At 35.5% G+C, this 20,638-nt stretch overlaps 2 protein-coding genes and 1 pseudogene across 3 annotated transcripts; 1 reads left to right on the top strand and 2 right to left on the bottom strand.

The window, feature by feature from the left end:
- Positions 1 to 328: 328 nt before the first annotated feature.
- Positions 329 to 11,294, bottom strand: LOC139884697 (ubiquitin C-terminal hydrolase 12-like). 2 transcript variants are annotated; one of them, XM_071868693.1, is made up of 32 exons: positions 11,261 to 11,294; positions 10,858 to 10,923; positions 10,403 to 10,550; positions 10,135 to 10,292; positions 9,305 to 9,570; positions 9,003 to 9,221; positions 8,815 to 8,923; positions 8,615 to 8,730; positions 8,328 to 8,426; positions 8,096 to 8,205; positions 7,590 to 7,664; positions 7,070 to 7,148; positions 6,810 to 6,956; positions 6,367 to 6,447; positions 6,168 to 6,287; positions 5,594 to 5,716; positions 5,428 to 5,505; positions 5,259 to 5,347; positions 4,809 to 4,917; positions 4,355 to 4,423; positions 4,154 to 4,264; positions 2,838 to 2,893; positions 2,347 to 2,524; positions 2,159 to 2,260; positions 2,005 to 2,076; positions 1,800 to 1,865; positions 1,372 to 1,437; positions 1,115 to 1,201; positions 883 to 999; positions 646 to 720; positions 456 to 542; positions 329 to 370 (listed from the first exon to the last, which is right to left on the bottom strand). In XM_071868693.1, exons 1-32 carry the CDS (start codon positions 11,292 to 11,294, stop codon positions 329 to 331), a joined length of 3,354 nt encoding a protein of 1,117 aa, XP_071724794.1. The 2 variants fall into 2 exon arrangements, with proteins under 2 accessions (XP_071724794.1, XP_071724793.1); XM_071868692.1 differs by having other exon boundaries at positions 10,858 to 10,930; positions 11,265 to 11,294.
- A 3,518-nt stretch (positions 11,295 to 14,812) lies between these two features.
- On the top strand, positions 14,813 to 17,168 carry LOC139884698 (wall-associated receptor kinase 3-like). Its single transcript, XM_071868694.1, has 3 exons — positions 14,813 to 15,677; positions 15,774 to 15,929; positions 16,066 to 17,168. The coding sequence occupies exons 1-3, from the start codon at positions 14,813 to 14,815 to the stop codon at positions 17,166 to 17,168; spliced, it is 2,124 nt and encodes a 707-aa protein (XP_071724795.1).
- An 823-nt stretch (positions 17,169 to 17,991) lies between these two features.
- Positions 17,992 to 20,426, bottom strand: LOC139884693 (uncharacterized; annotated as a pseudogene).
- Between the last annotated feature and the right edge of the window lie 212 nt (positions 20,427 to 20,638).

The raw sequence follows: 20,638 nt of genomic DNA, 5'->3' as shown, positions 1-20,638 counted from the left end.
AATTTAAAGTTGGTGATATGTGAAAAATTGAATAATATTAAAAGAGTAAAAACAAATACATAGTAACATTATATTGAAAGAAAAATAGATGGAAGGGGATCACAAATGATGATTTGTCAATTTACAAGAATTTGCCATTTCCTCTTATTTTTCACATGACACGTTTAAAACTTTTGCCTCGAAATCTCCGGTAATGAGCCCCCCCACCCCCAAGCCGAACTAGAGAAAAGAATTACAGAAAACAGAACCAAACAATGGTGTTTTTCCATGTCAAACCCAATTGCCATTTGGTCATTCTTCACAGGATTTCCACAAATATACAAACTCCTCAGTTGTAGATTTTAACTGGCTTCTCGTAAGCGTGCCGATTCTGTAGACAAATAATATGGAATTGTGAAAAAGAGAGACAGGGATCACTAGAATGTACTTTAAAGAAGCAACATTCAGCTACATACCTGATTAGCTGTATATGCTCTTTTAGGAGCTGTGTCGGAGTGCTCTAAGCCAAGATACTGCTCCCAAGCACCATAAACATCTCGTCTCTGAGAAAACAAAAGAGATGATAATAATTGAAGAGATCTAAAACAATCAGGTAATAAGATTACCATCAACAATTATAATAATTATTATTATTATTATACACACCTGAAACCGACTGGAGACAACATCAGAATCCTCAAGGTACTCTGGCCGCCCAAGTGAGAGGAATGCGAACTTCCACTGGAAAAAAGGAAAAGCTTTCTTACATTCTAAAGACAAATACTACCTCAAAAACAATTTGAATAAATTCATGAGACTCTGGGATGATGCAATTTCATTCTATATTTACTAGGGAATGTTTTTGTCTGTATAAAATGGACTTAACAATAAGTAGAGCTTTACCTTGGCGAATTCCTCATCTGAAACTTGCAATTTCTTTTGTATTCGCACTTTTATTTCAGCCAAAGTTTCACCTTCGTGTATGACCAAGAAAAATGGCTCCCCAAAGTTCTGGATTTGCTGCTTTCATAATAGATGACGGTAGCATATAATTAAAGGCTGGCTTACCACAGACGATATAATATGGATTACATCAACAATAGGAGAAATTGATGATGCTTCAAGCATTATTTACCATCTGATTCTGAGCCGTGTCTTTCATGAAGTGGTAAACATGTATTAAGCGGTCATGTATACCGAGATTTTTTTCTTCTTCCGGAATCTGTGACATTTGGAAAAGTTTTAAAGGCAATCACTAACTCTGACTATGTATGTTAAACTAAAACAAGAAAAGTTAAGAAAAATTATGAAACCAAAACAAACATTCACAATATACGACTCCGAACCACCAATTTCACAGCTTTTATCCCAAGCAGTAAACAACACACTCACCTCTTCCGCCCGTAATGTCCAGTATTGATCGTTTATGTTCTCAATCTTCTCATTTGGAGGAAATATCTGATACAAAAGATTAGAGAATCAAAGGGCCACAAAAGGTCAGATGGAGGGAGATAAATTTATAAGGGGCAGAAGCTGGGATGGGGAACAATGAAAGAGATGACATGCGATGAAAGGAAGACTCATAAAACATCAGAGGAAGCCTAATGCAATTAACGACAGTTTTCCACCTCCCCGGCCATGTTTATATAAAGTTTAAAGAGGAATCATTGAGAACCATGCCAGATTTTGAAAGCAGAACTCCATAATCACATTAAATTAGTAAAGATCAAAAGAGCAGCCAGAAATCATTTATGAATTAGACATTTTCATCTATTATATTTAAATTTCTAATCTGTTTCAACAACAAGAATGTTCCACACCTTGTAAATCTTGTGATAGAATACTTCCAGCAGCCTAAGTTCTGCATCTGGGCACGACAGCTCAACCTATCCAATATTGGTAAACCACAAAGAAATGAAATCATAGAAAATCTAAGCTCTACCAAATAGATGTTTAGTACTAGGCACCATTAGAATAAAATAGAATCTGAGTGAAAATTCGGCATCAATATAATTTAGACACAACCTTAGTTCTGAGGTCATTGATCACATCTGCGATGGTACTCTGTTTCGGCAACCTTATAGTATGAATTACAACCTGGTAACAGAGCAAAATTAATTTTAAGACTTCTCTAACTGTGCATAAATAGCTTGTGCAGATAAATGATTGTGCTACTCACTTCATCTTTAGTAGCAGGAAGAAATGCTACTTTCAGAGTTTTTAAACCTTGCAATTCTGGCAAAGGAATATCCAAAACTTCATAGTACAGTATATCAGAAGTCTGCCAAAAACAATACAGGAAAGTGTTAAAGACCATATTTTGGAGGACTGCATATATTCATATCAAAAGTTGCAAGTTTATATAACCTGTTTATAGTGGAGAAGCATATCAGATAAACGGTCCACTCCTCGGTACTTAATGGGTTGAGGTTTTGGTTGGTGAGAGTAACAGTTGTGAGAAGTAAGCCGAATTTTGGACGGATCTTGCAATCGAAGATGACGAGCTACTCTTTCAACTACGTCATCATAGGTGTGAAGTTTTGACCTTCAAATCCACACATGCAGCACCACGAGAGACGGTGTAAATAATAAACTATTGTACAAACTTTTTTCATGGGATATAATCAATCATTTTGAATTAGTCTGGGAATTATTCGGTTCCCATAGGAAGAATGCTTATAAATAGCTTCCATTTAAAATGACATATCACAAGAAATACAAAGTGGGTTTTTGTAGTTATTTAAGTACCTTAAGTCGGCATAAGCGAATAAGCGCTACTAAATAAGTACATGAGAGAGAAGAATAATTGGCATAAGAATTAATTGGATAACATTTTTTTTGCCAAAACCTGCACTTACAATTCCAGACAGAAATCATCTTCCTTGGGTTTTTCCAGAGATCGGAAGTGAACAATCTGCAATAGATTAAATCAAGAAAAAAATACGCTTAGAAAAGATCCATGAGGTCAAATGGAAAGGTAAGTAGCAAATAGGGTATAGTGCATACAGGTAACATGATAGTTGTCAAATGGAGATACGTATCGTGTATCTGAGCCTCTTTCTGATTGTGTATCATTATGAAAGATACATATATACCCCATTTAAATGCTTAAAAATAAACTTACAGATATATTTCTTCTCATCATATAAAACTTACCTAAATTACACTAAATTGATATCTAGTCTAGGAACAATGTATGAAGATTTTCAGAGAAATATGGTTTAAATCTCCTATCCTATCCGAGAAACAAGAACCCGGCCCATTTCTAAGCCAGATTTGGAAATCTGTATCGTGTATCGTAGCACAAATTAGGCCCATTTCTAAGCCAGATTTGGGAAATCTGTATCGTGTAACATTCATATCGCACAATTGAGGCGATGCAACGAAATTCGATACAACCCAACACACATCGCTGAGGTCTTGAATTGTAAACCGACATGTATCGCACATCCTGCGATATCAATAACTATTATCTAAGCTCATTAATTATCACTAGCATTTGAGGAAATTTTTAGAGCAGCCCATATTGAGCTTTGGATACAGGAGTTATAAAAAAGGTGACGACTCCAAGTTTAGAAGCATTGAATGTGGAAATTTAATGAATATGAACCAGATAGATAAAAGAATTACCAATGACATGCTTCGGGACTTTCAATCATAGAAACCAGTTCCAGTTCTTAGGCCTGGTTAAGTAGAGGTTTACTCAACAAGGAACTTATAGGACTTGCAAAGATTTCAAAACCTAGATTCTATTCTTAACAAATCATAACTCAAAATACGGATAAACATTTCAATTCCAGAGATAGGGTTCACTATTCAAGTTTTAGTCATGTGAGTGTACTGTCTTTATGAAAATCTCAGTTCGGCCGCACTACAAACATTTACTTCCAGAATATTTCTTAAGTATATACCCAAGCTAAACTAATTGTCAATGGCATGACTCCGATTTTAGTGAAGTTGGCAAAACCTAGCGAGCCCTCTAGACCATTAGATCTGAAGGGCCCACCCAAAATCGGAGTAGGGCCATAGATATGGGCATAGGGTGGCATGAATAAGCATCAAAAACTGGTGTAGCTATAGGTAAAACCTTTCACATCACTTTACTATCCAAATCATAGATGGCAAAATGCTCTGCAGCAACACGGCTAGCCTGTTTTGCAAGAAGAAAGATCACCTGGCGATTGTGCACATATTCGAGAAACGAAGGGACATCTGGATAGTGATATTGTTCAATAGCTTCATCTGGAAGAGATTTCTGGAAACAAACAATGTCTCCATCTTCAAGCTGAAAAAAAGAAAGAAAAGCCACAGTTGTATATAACCACCATGAGAAATATCTCCACAATTCATGGAACGCAAATGATTAGCATTATACCTGGCTGGATCGAAATGTGCATTTCTTATCAATGGGTTCACACATGACGCTGGGCTCAAACTTGATTTCCTAAAAAAATTGGAAAGTCGAATGCCGTTACCTAAACATAGATAGTCAAATACCAAATCTCACGCGACACTAAAAAATAGGCAATGGCCACCATTTTTTACACGCCAAAAAGAATGGCACACAAACATATGGGCTTCATGTTCAGATCAACAAGTGGTCCGCTTTTCAAGAACGAGACATGTCATGCTAGGCAAAAAAAACTTATGATGTTCACTTTATAGCAGTTAGAATCCTAAATTCTTGCTTCTAGAGGTATTAAATAACTAAAAAGCACTCAAAAGATCAACCATTCTAGCCAATCTCGCTTTAATATTCTAACTCTAAGAGTGGGAAAATCCTGGGGAAAAAAACTACTATTCGGAAACATCAGCAATGAAAAACAAACCTCATAAAGTTCAATTTCTTCATCGGGAGCAAAATGTGCTAACTCATTTAGTTTGGATAAAATATCTGTTGGCTTGCTACTACTCTGAACAAAGAGTCTTCCAATATAGCTGAAATGAAAGGAACAAATGGTTAGGACATTTTCATGGAGTTGCACTTTTGGAGAAAAACAATCAGATTGTGTGAGTGCACAAGCATGTCAAGGCAAACATGAAACCCCTAACAGCCCAGAACAACACCATGCAAACCCATAATGCCAAGCGAGTTGGGGTGTATTACATAACCGATAATCTCTTCTGCATCTATCTTGTGCTAAAAATTCTATTAAGTATACCTCTTCTGCACTTAACTCTGTTTTAGGCTACATATCCGCTGTTAAGAGAAAACCTCGCTGAGACCTCTATGACCAAAACACAGGATGAAATAAAAAGGTGAAGAATAACAAAAGTACCGTAGCTCTTCTTTCTCAGGATCGTAAAGCTTAAAGTACAGCAAGAAGTCCTCCTTTGTCTTGTCAGGTGGAGCAACAGGGTGCAAGTCCTGTATGATAAGTGTTATTAACAATAACAAACGAGACAAGTCTTAATCCTCGAAGTATTTCCAATTGAAAAGACAACTACCAGTCCAATCTCAACTTCCAAGAACAGATTCAATTCCGCATTGTGAACCTTATTTGACACCTCCCTCAACTGCCCAACCTACAATGAAAATGAAGATCTGATTATTAGCCACATCGACAGAGAACCAAAACAGATATTAAAAGAAGCAGCAAGAGTAAAATATTACAGATTGATTTTCCTCTGCCAGTGTCAATGGCCGGTTGGGACGATATGTATGGTTTTGGCGCTTTGCCCATAACCAAAAACGCTGAAACTGGACGGGTATCCCAAACTCCTTAGCAACCTCTTCCTGCAAAACTCATACCATCTTACAAACTTATGAAAGGAAAGACACGACAACACTCCAATACACATGCTATTACTTACTAGTAAAAGTTATAAAGGCTTATGATATATAAGGACTTAGGACTCTGACACGAAGTGTAGCCATGTTGACAATAGATGAGGGCAACAAAATCAGGAACTCTTTATGAATTTCCTCTCTCATTCTGTCTTCTCAAATGTGATACTCTAGTCAGTGTGCCAATAACACCATAAGTATAACCTAGTCTATCTATTAAAGTAGAGTGAACTGGTTTGTTACTTCAGTTGCTGGACATATGAGGCTTTCATGAGACTAAACAACAAGTATAAGATGACTGTCACAACATCTTGGAAAGAGTAAAAAGCAAGAACAATTAACTCCAACAGTAAACAGAAAAAAACGAAAGACAGAATTGCAAACTATCTTTGAATGATACCTTGAAGAGTTGGAAAGGGGTCTGCTTCTGAATACGGAATTTCTTCACTTTGTCATGATCTACAAGATCAAAATAAACGTCTTTTCCTATTTGGTTTGCAAGATCTTCATCCCGTGCAACCTAGGACCGGTTAATTATTGATTAGTAAAAACTTGGGCACTAAGTTACTCGCCACATATTTAGCGATAGAAGAACTAACCTTTATAATTGTATACAGATGTGCCTCTGCCTTTTCCTTCTTTTTATGCTCCTTTTCTTCTTGTTCCTTCTTCAGCCTCTCCTGGGAAATTGAGGTGAATCCACACAAGGTGAAACAGTATAAATCAAACAATGGATGAACAAGCCGCTCAAACTAATACAGATCAATAGATCATCTAAATATGACTCATTTTTCTGTTAGTACTTGGCGGAGTCATTCCAAGACCCCATGTGGAAGCTAACAATGTAAGCCACATATGAGCAACTCATTCAATAGCCTCATGCAATGACTATAAGCGTACTAGAAATCATCTCAATTAGAAGCTTTCCAGGGGCGAATTTTCCTTGAGATATACAAAGCTTAATTTAATTTCAGGAGTTCCTTGACTGTCAATCTATCACTTCGAGCTCATTTAAGCATAAAACTATATAAAACCGTCTTACCCTTAAATGCTCTGCTATATCCTTCTCATCCACATTGCATATTATCTTATCCTTGTCACTTTCACGTATATACACCAGCATGTATGCATTTGAATATTTGGTGAACTTAAAGGGTGTGTTGTTGAATCCAGGATTAGCTGGTGGCAACTGTAAAATCATAAGTAGGGTTATACCAAAACAAATAGTGAAAGAAATCTGATAGAAGTAAATGGTTCATCAGAAAGAAAAACATCACAAACAAAGAGTCAGTGCAGCAGTACCTCTTCTTCGCCACCATACTGCTCCTCTAATGCCCTCTTCATATCTTCTTTTGTCACTCTTTCATCATCATATTTATACCTAAACACATTTTAAAAGGCATTGAAAGACAATACTCCAAAATTAGAAAAATAAAAATGACCGAATTAATGTCAAGTAAACAATTCCCCACACAACCTGCAGACCACTAAATCAACCATATTCCACGTGAAAGCTTTACAAACAAAAAATACTTGGATATCTTGCCTGGCACTTAAATTCATGGTCCGCAAAAGTACCAAGCAAACAATAAGAATTTATATGGCACACAGAGAACAATGCATAACAGTCAAAATCAATATAACTTACAGTCCTAATTTAGATGAACAGTAATGAGCTTTTTCCTATTGGGCTAAGAATACAACAGACTAGTGCATGCAAGCATCAACATTGAGACAACTGCACAGCAACAAGCTTCGCAATAGAGTTGTGCATGTCAGCATGAGTAAGTACACAAATGACAGATGTGAGTATACAACATACCACAGATCAGAGAGAGTAGGCCTGATAAAGGCATAATAATGTCCGCCGTGAAGCCCACCGCTGTGAACCAAGACACTGCAACATGAACAAAAAGAAGGAACAAAATGAGCTTCCGCAGCAATGTCAGGACAAGTGATGGTACATATATCAAAGTGCCAAGTACGAGGTATATGCTGCCATGGCATGGTAACAACTGAAGAAAATTCCTTATACTTTATGCCAACTGCTTTTTTTGGTTCTAATTTAATTCCTCATAATCACAGCCTTATGAAAAAGTAAGTACCATTTAGCCGTTATTTATAGGAACATTGAATGAGGGGAATGAGCTAACAAGCAGAATTTGAACTTTTTTAGCTTTCGCATTTAAATGTCTCAATCTGTCAAGACACTAGTTTAACCCTAACAATGATCGAGAGCAGGATATCCTTGCATACTGATCGTAATACTGCAGTATTTAATTTATGTACTAAACAACAATAACATTAATGCCACCAGCATGGTTATACCTGTGAAGAGTGTATAGATTGCGAACACTCCTATCAGCCTCAGGTGACAAGTATTTTCCATTCTCGCGGTCAAGGTCAAGTTGCAAAGGGAATTCATACCAATCATTAATCTACGGAAAAAAAAAATGGATATAACAAATATGAAATCTACAGTCTTCAAGATGCTGGAAATTACTCAAAAAAGCTTCTAGTCTAATGATAAAATCATACTCAAAACGTTATGTCATCTAACCTTGACCATAGTGTCTCGCATAAAATCATACTCAAAACGTTTCAGCTGCAGCTGAAGTACAGGGGGGAAGTCGATGAACAGCACGCCCTTCTTAGCTTCCTGTATATGTCAACAAGTATGTTATCATCCATTGATTTATAAAACTATGTCATTACAACAGAAAAATGTAAGAAACCCGTGTCAATGACAGAATTAGCAGCACACATAGAAAAGCTGTCATGCTGGCTGAAAATAAGAACACCAAGAATACCCGGCCAGATTTTGACTTTTCAAAAACAAGAACTAACCTGCAGTCCATATTGTTCAGCATGATATTTGTTATCACCCTCAAGATTTTCAACTGCTACGTACTTATCAAAAGATGCATATATATCACGGCAACCTTTAACATCTAGCTGCAGGTCTGCCGAAACAAATAAAGATTAGCAATCTCACAATCAAAACATAGCCACAAAGCAAACAAGCATTTGAAATACATGAAAGATACCATAGAAAGACTCCTTTCTCGTAGATTTATAATCCACACTTATGCACTCAATGTAGTTCATATGGTGCCCTTCGAATAACTGCTGTATAGTGCCTTCAACAACAGTTCCCTGTTAAATTTTTGACAATGATCAGATTTAAAGTTCGAACTAGGAGACTTCCAAACAACATAACGTCATTAGTTAAAACCTTCATCTTGTCTTCAAGTTTCTCACTCAGGACCCTGTTAAGTTCTTGAACATCATGCTGCATAAAGGAATCATAAGTGTCCCACCCAAATGATTTGGTCAACTCTTTTGTTGAAACACTGCTGTCACTGTACTGAAGCTTGTAAAAGAGAGACTGCAGAGCCAAAGGAATGCTTGAAGATGGTATATCATTTTCAGTTGTGGGCATGTGGTACACGGCCTGGAAACATCAAATCCAGATTAGTATACCAAATAAACACCAAAAAACGTATCACTGTTAACACATTTTCAACCAATGCCAACCTTCCTAAAGTAAGGGATGTGGTACAGAGTTTGCAAGAGAGAATTCATGTAACACGTTGCTCCTTGGTTCTTAAGACCAACATAGCCAGTCTCCTTTTTTGAATTGTATGACCAGTAGTCCAGAACCTTGCGAACAATAACTTCTGCTTCAACTAGAAGAGTGTCATTCACCAGGTAGCCTCTACTTGGATCGTATACATCACTCAAAGGCATAAAGGATGTGAATCCCCAATCACTTTCGCGCGCATTGAAATTGTGCTGGGTGTCTGTCAACGGAAATTGGACAAAATTTATTACAAATATGAGTAAACACGACCCTGACTCCACAAATTTGCGACCAAAAGTAAACCCTCTTTGTTCACTTTATTTCCTACAAAGTTTACCAATATAGCAAGACAATAGCAGGGATCTTAAAATTTTATTACCAAGGATGAAAAAGATACAATACACTACACAATAGCACATGTCTTTTATTACATACATCTACAGAGATCATATCCATCATGCACTCCAAAAGTAAAATATAAGAGATTAATCACAATAAGTGAATGTTTGAATATCCATTAAAGAATGCCACTTGACCACTGTCATTTAACTATCTACCATACAATGCACCTTTCATAATCTATATTAAGAGGGTCTATTACAAGAATACCATAGAACACCTAGCATACTTGTCGAGAAAAAAAAAACGAAAGAGAGAACACTATAAATATTATGAAGCCAGGTCGCTGATCTTAAGCTATAAACAAACTATAAATTCTCATTAGAAACTAAAACTGTTTACAAATGTGCAAAATGAACTTACTTATAGTTCAGTAAAGGAATACCTTTTCTAACAGAATATTTGTTGTGTATTTGATTGACAACTGCTAAGCTAAACTGAGCATATCTGCTCCACCCATAGGGTAAACTTGTTGATTCCGCAACATCCAGATACATGGATAAATGGTCCACATTGTTTCCTTTTGGAAATATAAGTACACGCCTACAAGCACCAAGTAAACGGATAATTGAAAATACTGTTCTCCCAGGCCCAAGCTGCAGGCAACAAAACAGAGAAAACGCATTCCTAATTAAAAAAGATGTCACCAATACCATTTATAACCTCCAACAACAAATACATCCGAGTAGTGCTTCTTTGTATTCAGCCTAGAAAAGTTTTCAATCTTCCATGTGAATCTGGACTGAGCAGGAGGTTCCTCGGCCGGCTGACTCTCCGCAACAATGGCAGTTTCAGGTTGCACTACAACCAGTAAATCAAAAGCAAATGAGAAACTTAAATGATACTATTAACAACTCAATCAAGCTTCAAAGTTTTTTAAATTGATGGCATGAACATTCAAAGCACCTTATCCCAAGAAATCCAAGGAAAAAAAATAGTAATTATAATTTGACTTGTAACCAACATATAACTCATAAATATTTAAATTCTGCACATTCTCCGAGGAGATGGTACTAACAAATTTATGACAGATGAAACCAAACTACTCAATCAGATCAAACTGATTAAGAGTAGACCAAAATAAGATAAAGGAACAGTGAGGCAGTACCTTCCACTTCCATGGATTCCTGATTGTCAGTCAAATCCGACTGGGGAACGAGCATCTCCTCGTCCTCTTGTTGCTGATCAAACCAAAGAAGAAGATGACGATACTAAATAACTAGGAGTTTGTAAATCGGAACAAACAGGTTTTATAGAAAATGAAAAATGAAATGTTAACACCTATCACAGAAACAAAAATTATCGACCGATAGGAAAAAAAATACTCAATTTCGAGGCTCAACTGGCACACAAAAGCCAATGCATACGAAAACGCAATTAACAGAGACGAAAAACTAAACTAGCAAGTCAAAAGTCAGATAAAATTAACATAAATAAGCGATCAGTGGCATCATGTTTACGCATCGAATACAAAAGATACAAAAAGAAAAGGAGAAGAAGAGATTGAAAACTTACATCGATTGGAGCTGGAGTCATCACTGTCATCACTCAGAGAAGACGTCAATTTTAGAGTCCGAACGCCACTTCGGTTTTTCTTCTTAGAGTGAGAGAATGACAGTCATGAGATGAGAGACTATAGAGATCACCAGAAAGTGTTCGACTCGAGAGACGAGAAAAATGTATTGCATTCGCAATAATAAAAAAAAAGGGTATTCTCGGTATTCGTTTAATCCGATGAACCGTGCAATTGTCATTTCAATTCCACTCACACAAAATGATTAATTGAACCGATTTTGTAAGGTGGAGAGACTAGCGTCGGTATTATTTTGGCCGTTTGTTTGATAATTGGCCCATATGAGTATGATAACAAAATCCGTCGACTGTACTGGCCCGACTCATCAGGGGTGGATTGGGCTGGGTTAAGAAGTTAGACGGGTCCTAGTCACCCATTAAAATACCGAAACGGATTTCGGGTCAACGGGTCATATTTGATCGTCGGCCCGAACAAGCAATATTAACGAAAAAATTGAGCTTTTACCTCACTATTTCATAATGACGGGAATTTATGCCTGTTGTTTAGAAAGTTGAGTTTTTAACCTCACTATTTGAAAACGTTAAAGCAATTATCCTTCTGCCGTTAACTCGTCTTAAGTGGCAGTTACTCGTCATACATGTCAAAATTAACCGATAAACAAGTGACACGTGTCACTCTTACGTGGACAAATTGCCACGTCATATAACAATAATTATTTTATTAATTTCCAGAAAAAAAATTAAAATATTTTTATATAATAAATTTAATATAATATAATAAATTATAATTTAATAAAATTTATAAAAAAAAATAAATTTAATCTAATTTTATATAAATAAATTATATTAAATAAAATATGAGGTATAAATAGAAATTAATAATTATTTTAATTATGATAAAATCTTATTGAATGGTAGGAAAATATTAAATTATTAACGATAAATATTATTATGATTTAAAAATTCAAATTATTTATAGAATAAAAATAAAATTTGATATATAAATAATGGGATAAAGATTAAATTGTGGTCAATTTTCATATTTATAAATAATGTGAATTCCATAAATAATTTTTTTACTTATATATCAAATTTCCTTTTATTTACATAAATAATTTGAATTGTATAAATGCTTTGAATTCCTAAATTATAATAATATTTATTATTAATAAGTATTATTTTTTATCATTAAATAAGATTTTATCATATTTAAAATAATTATTAATTATTATTTATATCTCATATTTATTTAATACAATTTATTTTATATAAAATTTATTATTTTTTATATAAAATCAGGTTAAATTTAATTTATTTATAAATTACATTAAATTTATTATATAAAAATATTTTTTTTGGAAATTTATAAAATAAATATTCTTTATATGACATGGCAATTTGTACATGTAAGAGTGACATATGTCACTTGTTTATTAGTTAATTTTGACACGTAGGACGAGTAATTGCCATCAAAAACGAGATAACTTAAATCCTTTAACGTTTTCAAACAATGAAGGTAAAAACTAAAATTTCAAAACAGCAAGTTTAAATTTCCATCATTATAAAACAATAGGGTAAAAATTCAATTTTTTCAATATTAATTAGAAGCTCTAAAAAAGAAGCTTTTAAACAAGCCAACGACTCAGGATTGGGAAATTATAAACAACTCGCGATCAAAAAGGTGTAAATCAAACAAGGCTACAGCTCGAGATCGAGGAGCTTCTAAACAAGCCTAAAACTCGAGATCGGAAAGACGTTAATCAAACAAGGCTACGACTCGGGATCCAGATGCTGCTAAATACAAATCGGGATCGAGAAGCTGTTAATAAACAATGCTACAACTGGGGATTAGAAATCTCTTAATTAATCGAGCATATAACTAGAGATCGGGAAGCTATTAAGCAACCCTACAAGTCGGAATCATTCTTGCCTTCGTTTATAACACACATTAGCAATCAATCATGATTAAAACAAAAATAAAATTTAGCAGGATCTTAACGAATCCGGGTAAATCAACCAGCTAATTCATTATTTCTGAGGTTAATGCCTTTTCAAGATCAAACCAGCCGTTGTTGCGGGTTTTGCGTATGACGCAATGGGATAAGATCACTGGGGTGAATCAGTCGCTAGGAAATTGGAATACCAAAGATGAGAAAAAGTCAGAGATAAATGTTGATTGGAGCATCGCCTAAAAGAATGTTTAATTGGCCTATCATCCATCCTTCTACAAGTGTTCATCATACAATATAAATTTTTTAAATTAATATTCGATAAATTAATAAACTCTCTAAAATAATAAATTTGTCCGATTTCGATTTGGACAATGTAAACAATTGAAAAACTCGATAAAATAATAAGATAATATTTTTCGAGAAATCTTTTTATAATTTTTTCTCTCAAGAAAATCATAAATTAATAATTCATAGAAACTGAAAAAAAATATATTACGCTATTAAAATATGATTTTATAGTTTCTGTTTTACTTTAAAGTTCAAGTCTATTTGGAGCCATTGCCACCAAGTAAGAACACAGTACAACTATCGAGTCTCAAAGTTCGCTGCAATGTAATTCTAAGAGATATAGACTAATTTGTCTTTTTATTTGGTATGTACAGTATAATTACTTAATTTATATAAAAATATGAATTATGTTGAATCGGTTAAAAACTCTTTAAATTAATAATTATTAATTTATCGATAAATTAATAACTCTCTAAATTAATAAATTTCTCCGATCCTGATATTATTAATTTATAGAGTTTTAACCGTACATAATACCGATTAAAAAAGAAAAGTAAGATTGAATTAGGTAGAACAATTCACTAGTGTGAAAAAAGAAAAGGGAAAATTAAAGTTGAATTTCAATCTTTGATCGGGCTATAAAACAAGAGTCATTAAGTAAAAGTGTAAATGAAGAAGTAAGAAGCATAATGAGACAGCTTAAGCAAGTACTGTTGTTTCTATCATGGGCATGGCACATCCTTTCTACAAGTTCTGAGAATCTAAATGGCTGTAACAACACCTGTGGGGGTACTAATGTCACTTATCCTTTTGGAACAAATTCTTTTTTTTGAAACTATAGGTTTTATTTCTTGCAGTTGTGGAAGGAATCATTCTCTCTGTGATTACTGGTCAGCTAGTCACAAGGGTCATTTTGCAAGCTCTACGAAACTGTGACGCAATCGGATGAGATGATTGGTTGAATCAGTCGCTAGGAAATTGGAAGACGTACAAAAGATGAGAAAAGTCAGAGAGAAATGTTGATCGGAGTATTGCATAAAAGAATGTTTATTTGGGCTATCATACATATATACATCGTTATCCAAGTGTGATCATATATAACACCAATTAAAAATGACAAGTTGAATTAGGTAGAACAATTTACATATTCCGGCAAATTGGCAACATCAACATGTAGTATTTTACATTCACTAGTGGGAAAAAAGAAATGGGAAAAAATTGAACTTCAAACTTTCATCAGGCTATAAAACTAGAGTCATCAAGTAAAAGTGGAAATGAAGAAGTAGCAGAATGAGAAAGCTTAAGCAAGTTGTGTTGTTTCTCTCATTGGCATGGCACATCCTTTCAACAAGTTGTCAAGATTTGACTGGCTGTGAGGATAAGTGTGGGGGTACTCATGTCACTTATCCTTTTGGGATAGATGAAGCTAGGTGTGCCTTAAGCGAATCCTTCCTCCTGGTATGTGATCGCACCAAAACTGGTTATCCCGATCAGCTAATGTTATGGAATGTTCCTGTTCGGAATATATCGATAGAAAACGGCACAGTGATAGTCGGCATTCCTAGAACATTTGATTGCTACGATAACCCATTCCATACTATGAACTTAACGCTGTATGGTGGATCAAAAGAGTATGGAGGTGGATCAAAAGAGTATGGAACGTATATGTTATCAGACACCAGAAACAAGCTCATTGGTTTGGGATGTGCCACTGATGTGTACATGACGGACAAAGAGGGCAATTTCGGGAGTGGGTGTTACTCGCTGTGTAACTCTTCAGAAATAGTTGAGCTGGATACCACTTGTTCAAGTATCGGTTGCTGCCAAATCGCAATTCCCAAAAGCATGACCACCTTAAATATTAGATTCTATTCTCTTATCAGTGACAGCTCCAAGCAGAGCTCTGATCCCTGCGGATACGGATTTTTAGCAGAAGTTAACTCCTTCAACTTATCAAAGTCAAGTCTCTCCTTCAGTCCAGAAGAAATGGGAGAACGATCAGACGTTGCGCTGGATTGGGTGGTTACACAAACATATAACTCAACTATCTGTGGCAATAACGCCACCAGCTTCTTGTCCCCAAATGGACAGGGCTATCGATGTAAATGCAGTCAAGGATTTTCTGGAAATCCCTATCTTAAAGAAGGATGTGAAGGTAAAATTTTATCATTCATTCATAAAATAAATTAAGGATAAGGTTTATTGATCGATATGAATGCATATGATCTAATTATATATTGTCAAATCTCAGACATTGACGAGTGTAAGGAACCAAAAACTTACTATTGTGAAGGAAGTTGCAAAAACACAAATGGAAACTACACATGCAAATGTCCTTTAGGGATGCACGGTGAAGGTAAAGTAGAAGGTGGTTGTCGTGGCTTCCGTCTTACAACGACGGTCACAGGTAACATTTTTCTTTAGAAAACTTTATGTTATTATGTGAATTCCAAATGAATACTCTAGATACTAATCAAATTTTTGCTCATAATATACAAAATCAGGTCCTCCATGTTAATAATTGGTTTCAATATTTCATGCAGTTGTGGGAGCAGTCATTGGATGTTTGGTCATTGTCCTGCTATTTTTCTACATAATCAAGCGAAGAAATAGACAGAAATATTTTATGGAAAATGGTGGCAAACTTTTGAATCACCAAAGGGTGAGAATCTTTAGCGAAAGAGAGCTAAATAAGGCTACAAATAATTATGATAAGAGTAATATTCTTGGTGAAGGCGGGTTTGGTATCGTGTACAAGGGAGATTTAGGAAATGATGTCCAAGTAGCGATCAAGAAGCCTAAAGAGGTGAAAAGGGAGCAGCTGATGAATCACGAGTTTCAACACGAAATCGAAATTGTTTCACAAGTTAATCACAAGAATGCTGTCAAGCTCTTAGGATTGTGCCTAGAAACCAAAGTGCCATTGCTAGTTTATGAGTTCATCTCTAATGGAACTCTCTTCGAACACATACACAACAAGCAACCGAACAATAACTTACGAAACTGGAAACTTCGTCTGAGGATTGCCGCCGAAACAGCTCTTGCACTTGACTATCTACATTCTTTAGCAGACCCTCCAATAATTCATAGCGATGTTAAGTCCACTAATATACTCCTAGACGACAACTACATGGCAAAAGTATCCGATTTCGGGGCTTCAGTGCTAATTTCTCCTAACCATACTGCATTAGGAACCAAAATACAAGGAACATTAGGCTACCTTGATCCAGAGTATCTAATGACAGGTATTTTAACGGAAAAGAGTGACGTCTACAGTTTTGGAGTGGTCCTGGTCGAGATTTTAACAGGAGAGAAGCCAGCCGGAGGAAATGGCAGCCAAAATATAATTCAACATTTCTTCAATGCGATGAAGAACGGAAATCTATCTCAAATTTTGGGGTTTGAGTTAGCCGATGACAGCGAAATAGAGGAAGTTGAAGTTGTTGCAGAGCTTGCCAACGAATGCCTAAACAGAAGTGGCATGAACAGGCCAACCATGAGAGGAGTGACTGAGGAGCTTGCCAGAATTAAAAGGTCACACGAGAATTTGTGTGGACCATTTAACGGCGAGGAAACCGAGCACTTACTGGGTGAAAGTAGCAATATAGTGTCTCTTGATATTGAGGATTACACTTATAGTATTTAATTAAGCTTGCTTGTCACAATAATTAGGTAGTCGGTTTGGCACTGTTTTGTTTATAATAATCACATGACTATTGTCGAATATAAATCTAAATCTTCTATATAAAAAAAATCACATGATTCCCGTTTACTTTACAGAATAATGATGTATGTACGTACAATAATTGCGTACTTCATAATAGTATTCAATACTTACTAACAACCGATAATATTATTTCTTTTTTTATTTAATAATTTCGGCCTACATAAAAAATATGGATAAGAAGTCACTCGAATAACTTGACGAGTTTGTTTAATAATAATCACATCATTACCGTTTACTCATGTACCTTTTTCTCAGATATTAATTTAGGAAATTTTACACAAACAAAAAAATATGTTCATAAATTTATTTTTTAATATAATTATATTTGTATTGATTAAAAAATTTCTAAAAAAATATGAAAATATAAAGATGAAGATGATGAGAATATAATGAAAAAATATAATTAAATTTATTAAAAAATTTATATTTAATTTAAAATAAAAAATTATATTTATATTAGTAATTTGGGATGGAGAGAGAGTACGTAGCAATGACGCAATGGAATAGGATTGGGGTGAATCAGTCGCAAATCATTTGGAAATTTGTAATACAAATTAAAGATGAGAAAAATCCAAGAAAAGTAGGCTAGATTTGACTTATCAAGGGATAGGAATATATATTAAAACTTTATTGTAATCAACAAACTAAATTTCTTGAAGCAACTAAGAGTTTCACGATTCTAACAAACACTGAAAAAAGAAAATCCTAAGGCAAAAAATAAAAATAAAAATGTACTAATTAATTAGGCTTTGACAGGCTCGGTGGTCAGACCAAACCCAAATGGGAAAAGTGGATCATAATGAGCATCACCAACGTTCATCGGAAGCTGATCAACATTCTTGAACCAAGTCCTAGGAAGTTTTCCTGTGAATCCGTAATCTCCAAACAAAACATCAGAAACACCTTGTCCTTCAGATCCAGGCAACCAGGCTGCAACTAGAGCATCAATATTTCAAGATAAGGCTCCATCACTATTGGTCTTCCTGAGACGACGACGACGACACACTTTGTAACTCCACAGACATTCTTAATCACGTTAGGACCTGGCTCCGACATCGTCAGGTTCAGGCTGTCACCATTAGTCTCGGCATATGGAGTCTCTCCGACAACGACAATGGCGTAGTCAAAGTTGTTGGATTTTACGAATTTTGCGTCTGGGGTTTCCTTGTAGACAACTTCAGTGCTGGGATCAACTGCTGATGAAATTCCGTTCAGGATTGTCGTTCCTACAAAAATGGTTCGATTAATTATTAATTTTATAATAAAAGCAAGTTTAGAGATAAATTTCATCAACAAAAAAGATAAACTACCTGAAGTGATGTTGTTCCCACTAAGTCCCTGCCATTCAATAGTCCAGCCACCACATTGGTAACCCAAATTGTCGGCGTGAGCTCCGGCAACCAGAATCTTGGATGTCTTCTTAGGAAGAGGAAGGACGGCGTTATCGGCATCTTCACCATTCTTCAACAGAACAAGTGATTTCCTAACAGCTTCTCTTGCCAAATCTCTGTGAGCCTATATTATTATTATAAATTGAAATTTATTCAAGTCAGTGTGATTCGAAAAAAAAACAGCTCAATTAGACAATACTTATTTTATTCTTATGTTGTATGCTAACCTGGCTTCCAAGCTCCGCGGCAAATGTATCATCGGCAAAAGGTTGCTCGAATAATCCCATAATGAATTTCACTCTAAGAATTCTCCTCACTGCATCGTCAATGCGACTCATAGGGATAACTTTTTTGTTAACAAGGTCAGTCAGGGTACTGATAAACTCTGTGTGGTTTTTGGGAACCATAATCTGATAAACAAAAGAACAAAGACTAATTAGATATTTAATTAATTACGAAACTCATTAGTAAATTAGTATTAAAGTAATAATTAAGTACTAACCATGTCAATGCCAGCTCCAACTCCAGCTTCAACCGAGTAGGTGTAGTTTGCATGTGCAGGAGTTGTAATCCTGTCAATACCCTCCCAATCTGAGATAACAAAACCCTACAATTTGCAAAATTGACAAAATAGATAAGATTCGGCTCTCGTTGAAGGAAAAAAATAAAATTAAAGCAAATATAGGAATTATTGAAGTACCCTGAATTTGAGAGTATTCTTAAGGAAGTTGGTGACAAGATCATGATTAGCATGCATCTTCTCGCCATTCCAACTTGAATAAGAAACCATGATTGTCGAGATACCCTTGATGATGGAATGGTAGTATCCAGGCATGTGGATGCTCAACAAACCATGTCTATCGATGACGGTGTTATTCTCATTAATGCCCTTGACAGTGCCTCCATCACCAACAAAGTGCTTAGCACAGGCTGCAACCTTATCCCTAAGGAAAATCACAACAATTTGATGAGAAATTGAATTTATATTGTATATGAACAGTAAGCATAATTGAATTTATTATAGATTTACCTTCCACCAACATAAGGAACTCCCTTGGGATGATTCAATGGAAGATCTCCTTGCAATCCAGGGATAATTTCAGTCATCTTTTGGACAATAGCTGGATCTTCACTATAGCTTTCGTAACACCTTCCCCATCTAGGATCTCTGCATACTGCAATGCAAGGGGCAAATGCATAATTTAATCCGGTGGCTCTGACTTCCCGAGCAGTAGCAGCACCAATCTTCTTAACAAGCTCAGGATCCCTGCAATAAACAATCATCATATATCAGAGGAAGCCAGGAAAAACAATATAAGGACTAGTTTGTAACTTTTTAAAAAGATTTATACCTGGTAGCTCCAAGACCAACGTTATGTGGAAAAATAGTGGCCTTGTAGACATTATTATGGCCATGGACTGCATCAATACCATAAATAATAGGAATACCAAGACGACTAGACAAAGAGGCGTTTTGGTATTCATTGAACATGTTAATCCAATCTTGAGGGGTGGCTTGAGGATGCGGCACGCTTCCTCCACCACTGAGGACACTTCCGATGGAGAAATCCTTCAAGATATCGGGAGTGACAACCGTCCTGTCGAGTTGAGTCATCTGACCGATCTTTTCGGCTAGGGTCATTCTCTGCATTAGATTCTTGATTCGAACATTCAACGGCTGTTTAGGATCCTTGTATGCCAAGTATTCTTCTCCTTGTGCTAGGGATCCAACAAGAGAACATAGTAGCAGAATTCCTACTAGGAAAGCTGAATTCCTAGCCATCATCACAAACTGATAACAAACTTTAATTAGAATCTAAACCTCCCTAACTGGCTTTGTTAAAACAAAAAATAAAGCAGATAAATTAAATAAACTAACCTTTAATGCCACGAAAAGTCTGATGAAGAAGAAACAAGCTGAGAGCGTAATTTCTAAACCAGGGTAGAGGGGTTTATTTATAGTCTTTGCTAGAATTACCGGATAAGATTTAAATAGTT

Source organism: Rutidosis leptorrhynchoides, unplaced genomic scaffold (assembly GCF_046630445.1).
Source record: "Rutidosis leptorrhynchoides isolate AG116_Rl617_1_P2 unplaced genomic scaffold, CSIRO_AGI_Rlap_v1 contig589, whole genome shotgun sequence".
Lineage (NCBI taxonomy): Eukaryota > Viridiplantae > Streptophyta > Magnoliopsida > Asterales > Asteraceae > Rutidosis > Rutidosis leptorrhynchoides.
This window is presented reverse-complemented; position numbering and strand designations above follow the sequence as displayed.

Bases quoted from the DNA above. Each gene is read 5' to 3' on its own strand.
- LOC139884698 (XM_071868694.1), top strand. From the start codon at position 14,813: ATGAGAAAGCTTAAGCAAGTTGTGTTGTTTCTCTCATTGGCATGGCAC. The intron at 15,678-15,773 runs GTAAAATTTTAT...GTCAAATCTCAG, and splicing joins TCTTAAAGAAGGATGTGAAG to ACATTGACGAGTGTAAGGAA. The intron at 15,930-16,065 runs GTAACATTTTTC...TATTTCATGCAG, and splicing joins TCTTACAACGACGGTCACAG to TTGTGGGAGCAGTCATTGGA.
- LOC139884697 (XM_071868692.1), bottom strand. From the start codon at position 11,294: ATGACAGTGATGACTCCAGCTCCAATCGAT. The intron at 7,665-8,095 runs GTATAACCATGC...TTCATGTTGCAG, and splicing joins AATCTATACACTCTTCACAG to TGTCTTGGTTCACAGCGGTG. The intron at 7,149-7,589 runs GTATGTTGTATA...AAATGTGTTTAG, and splicing joins CCTACTCTCTCTGATCTGTG to GTATAAATATGATGATGAAA.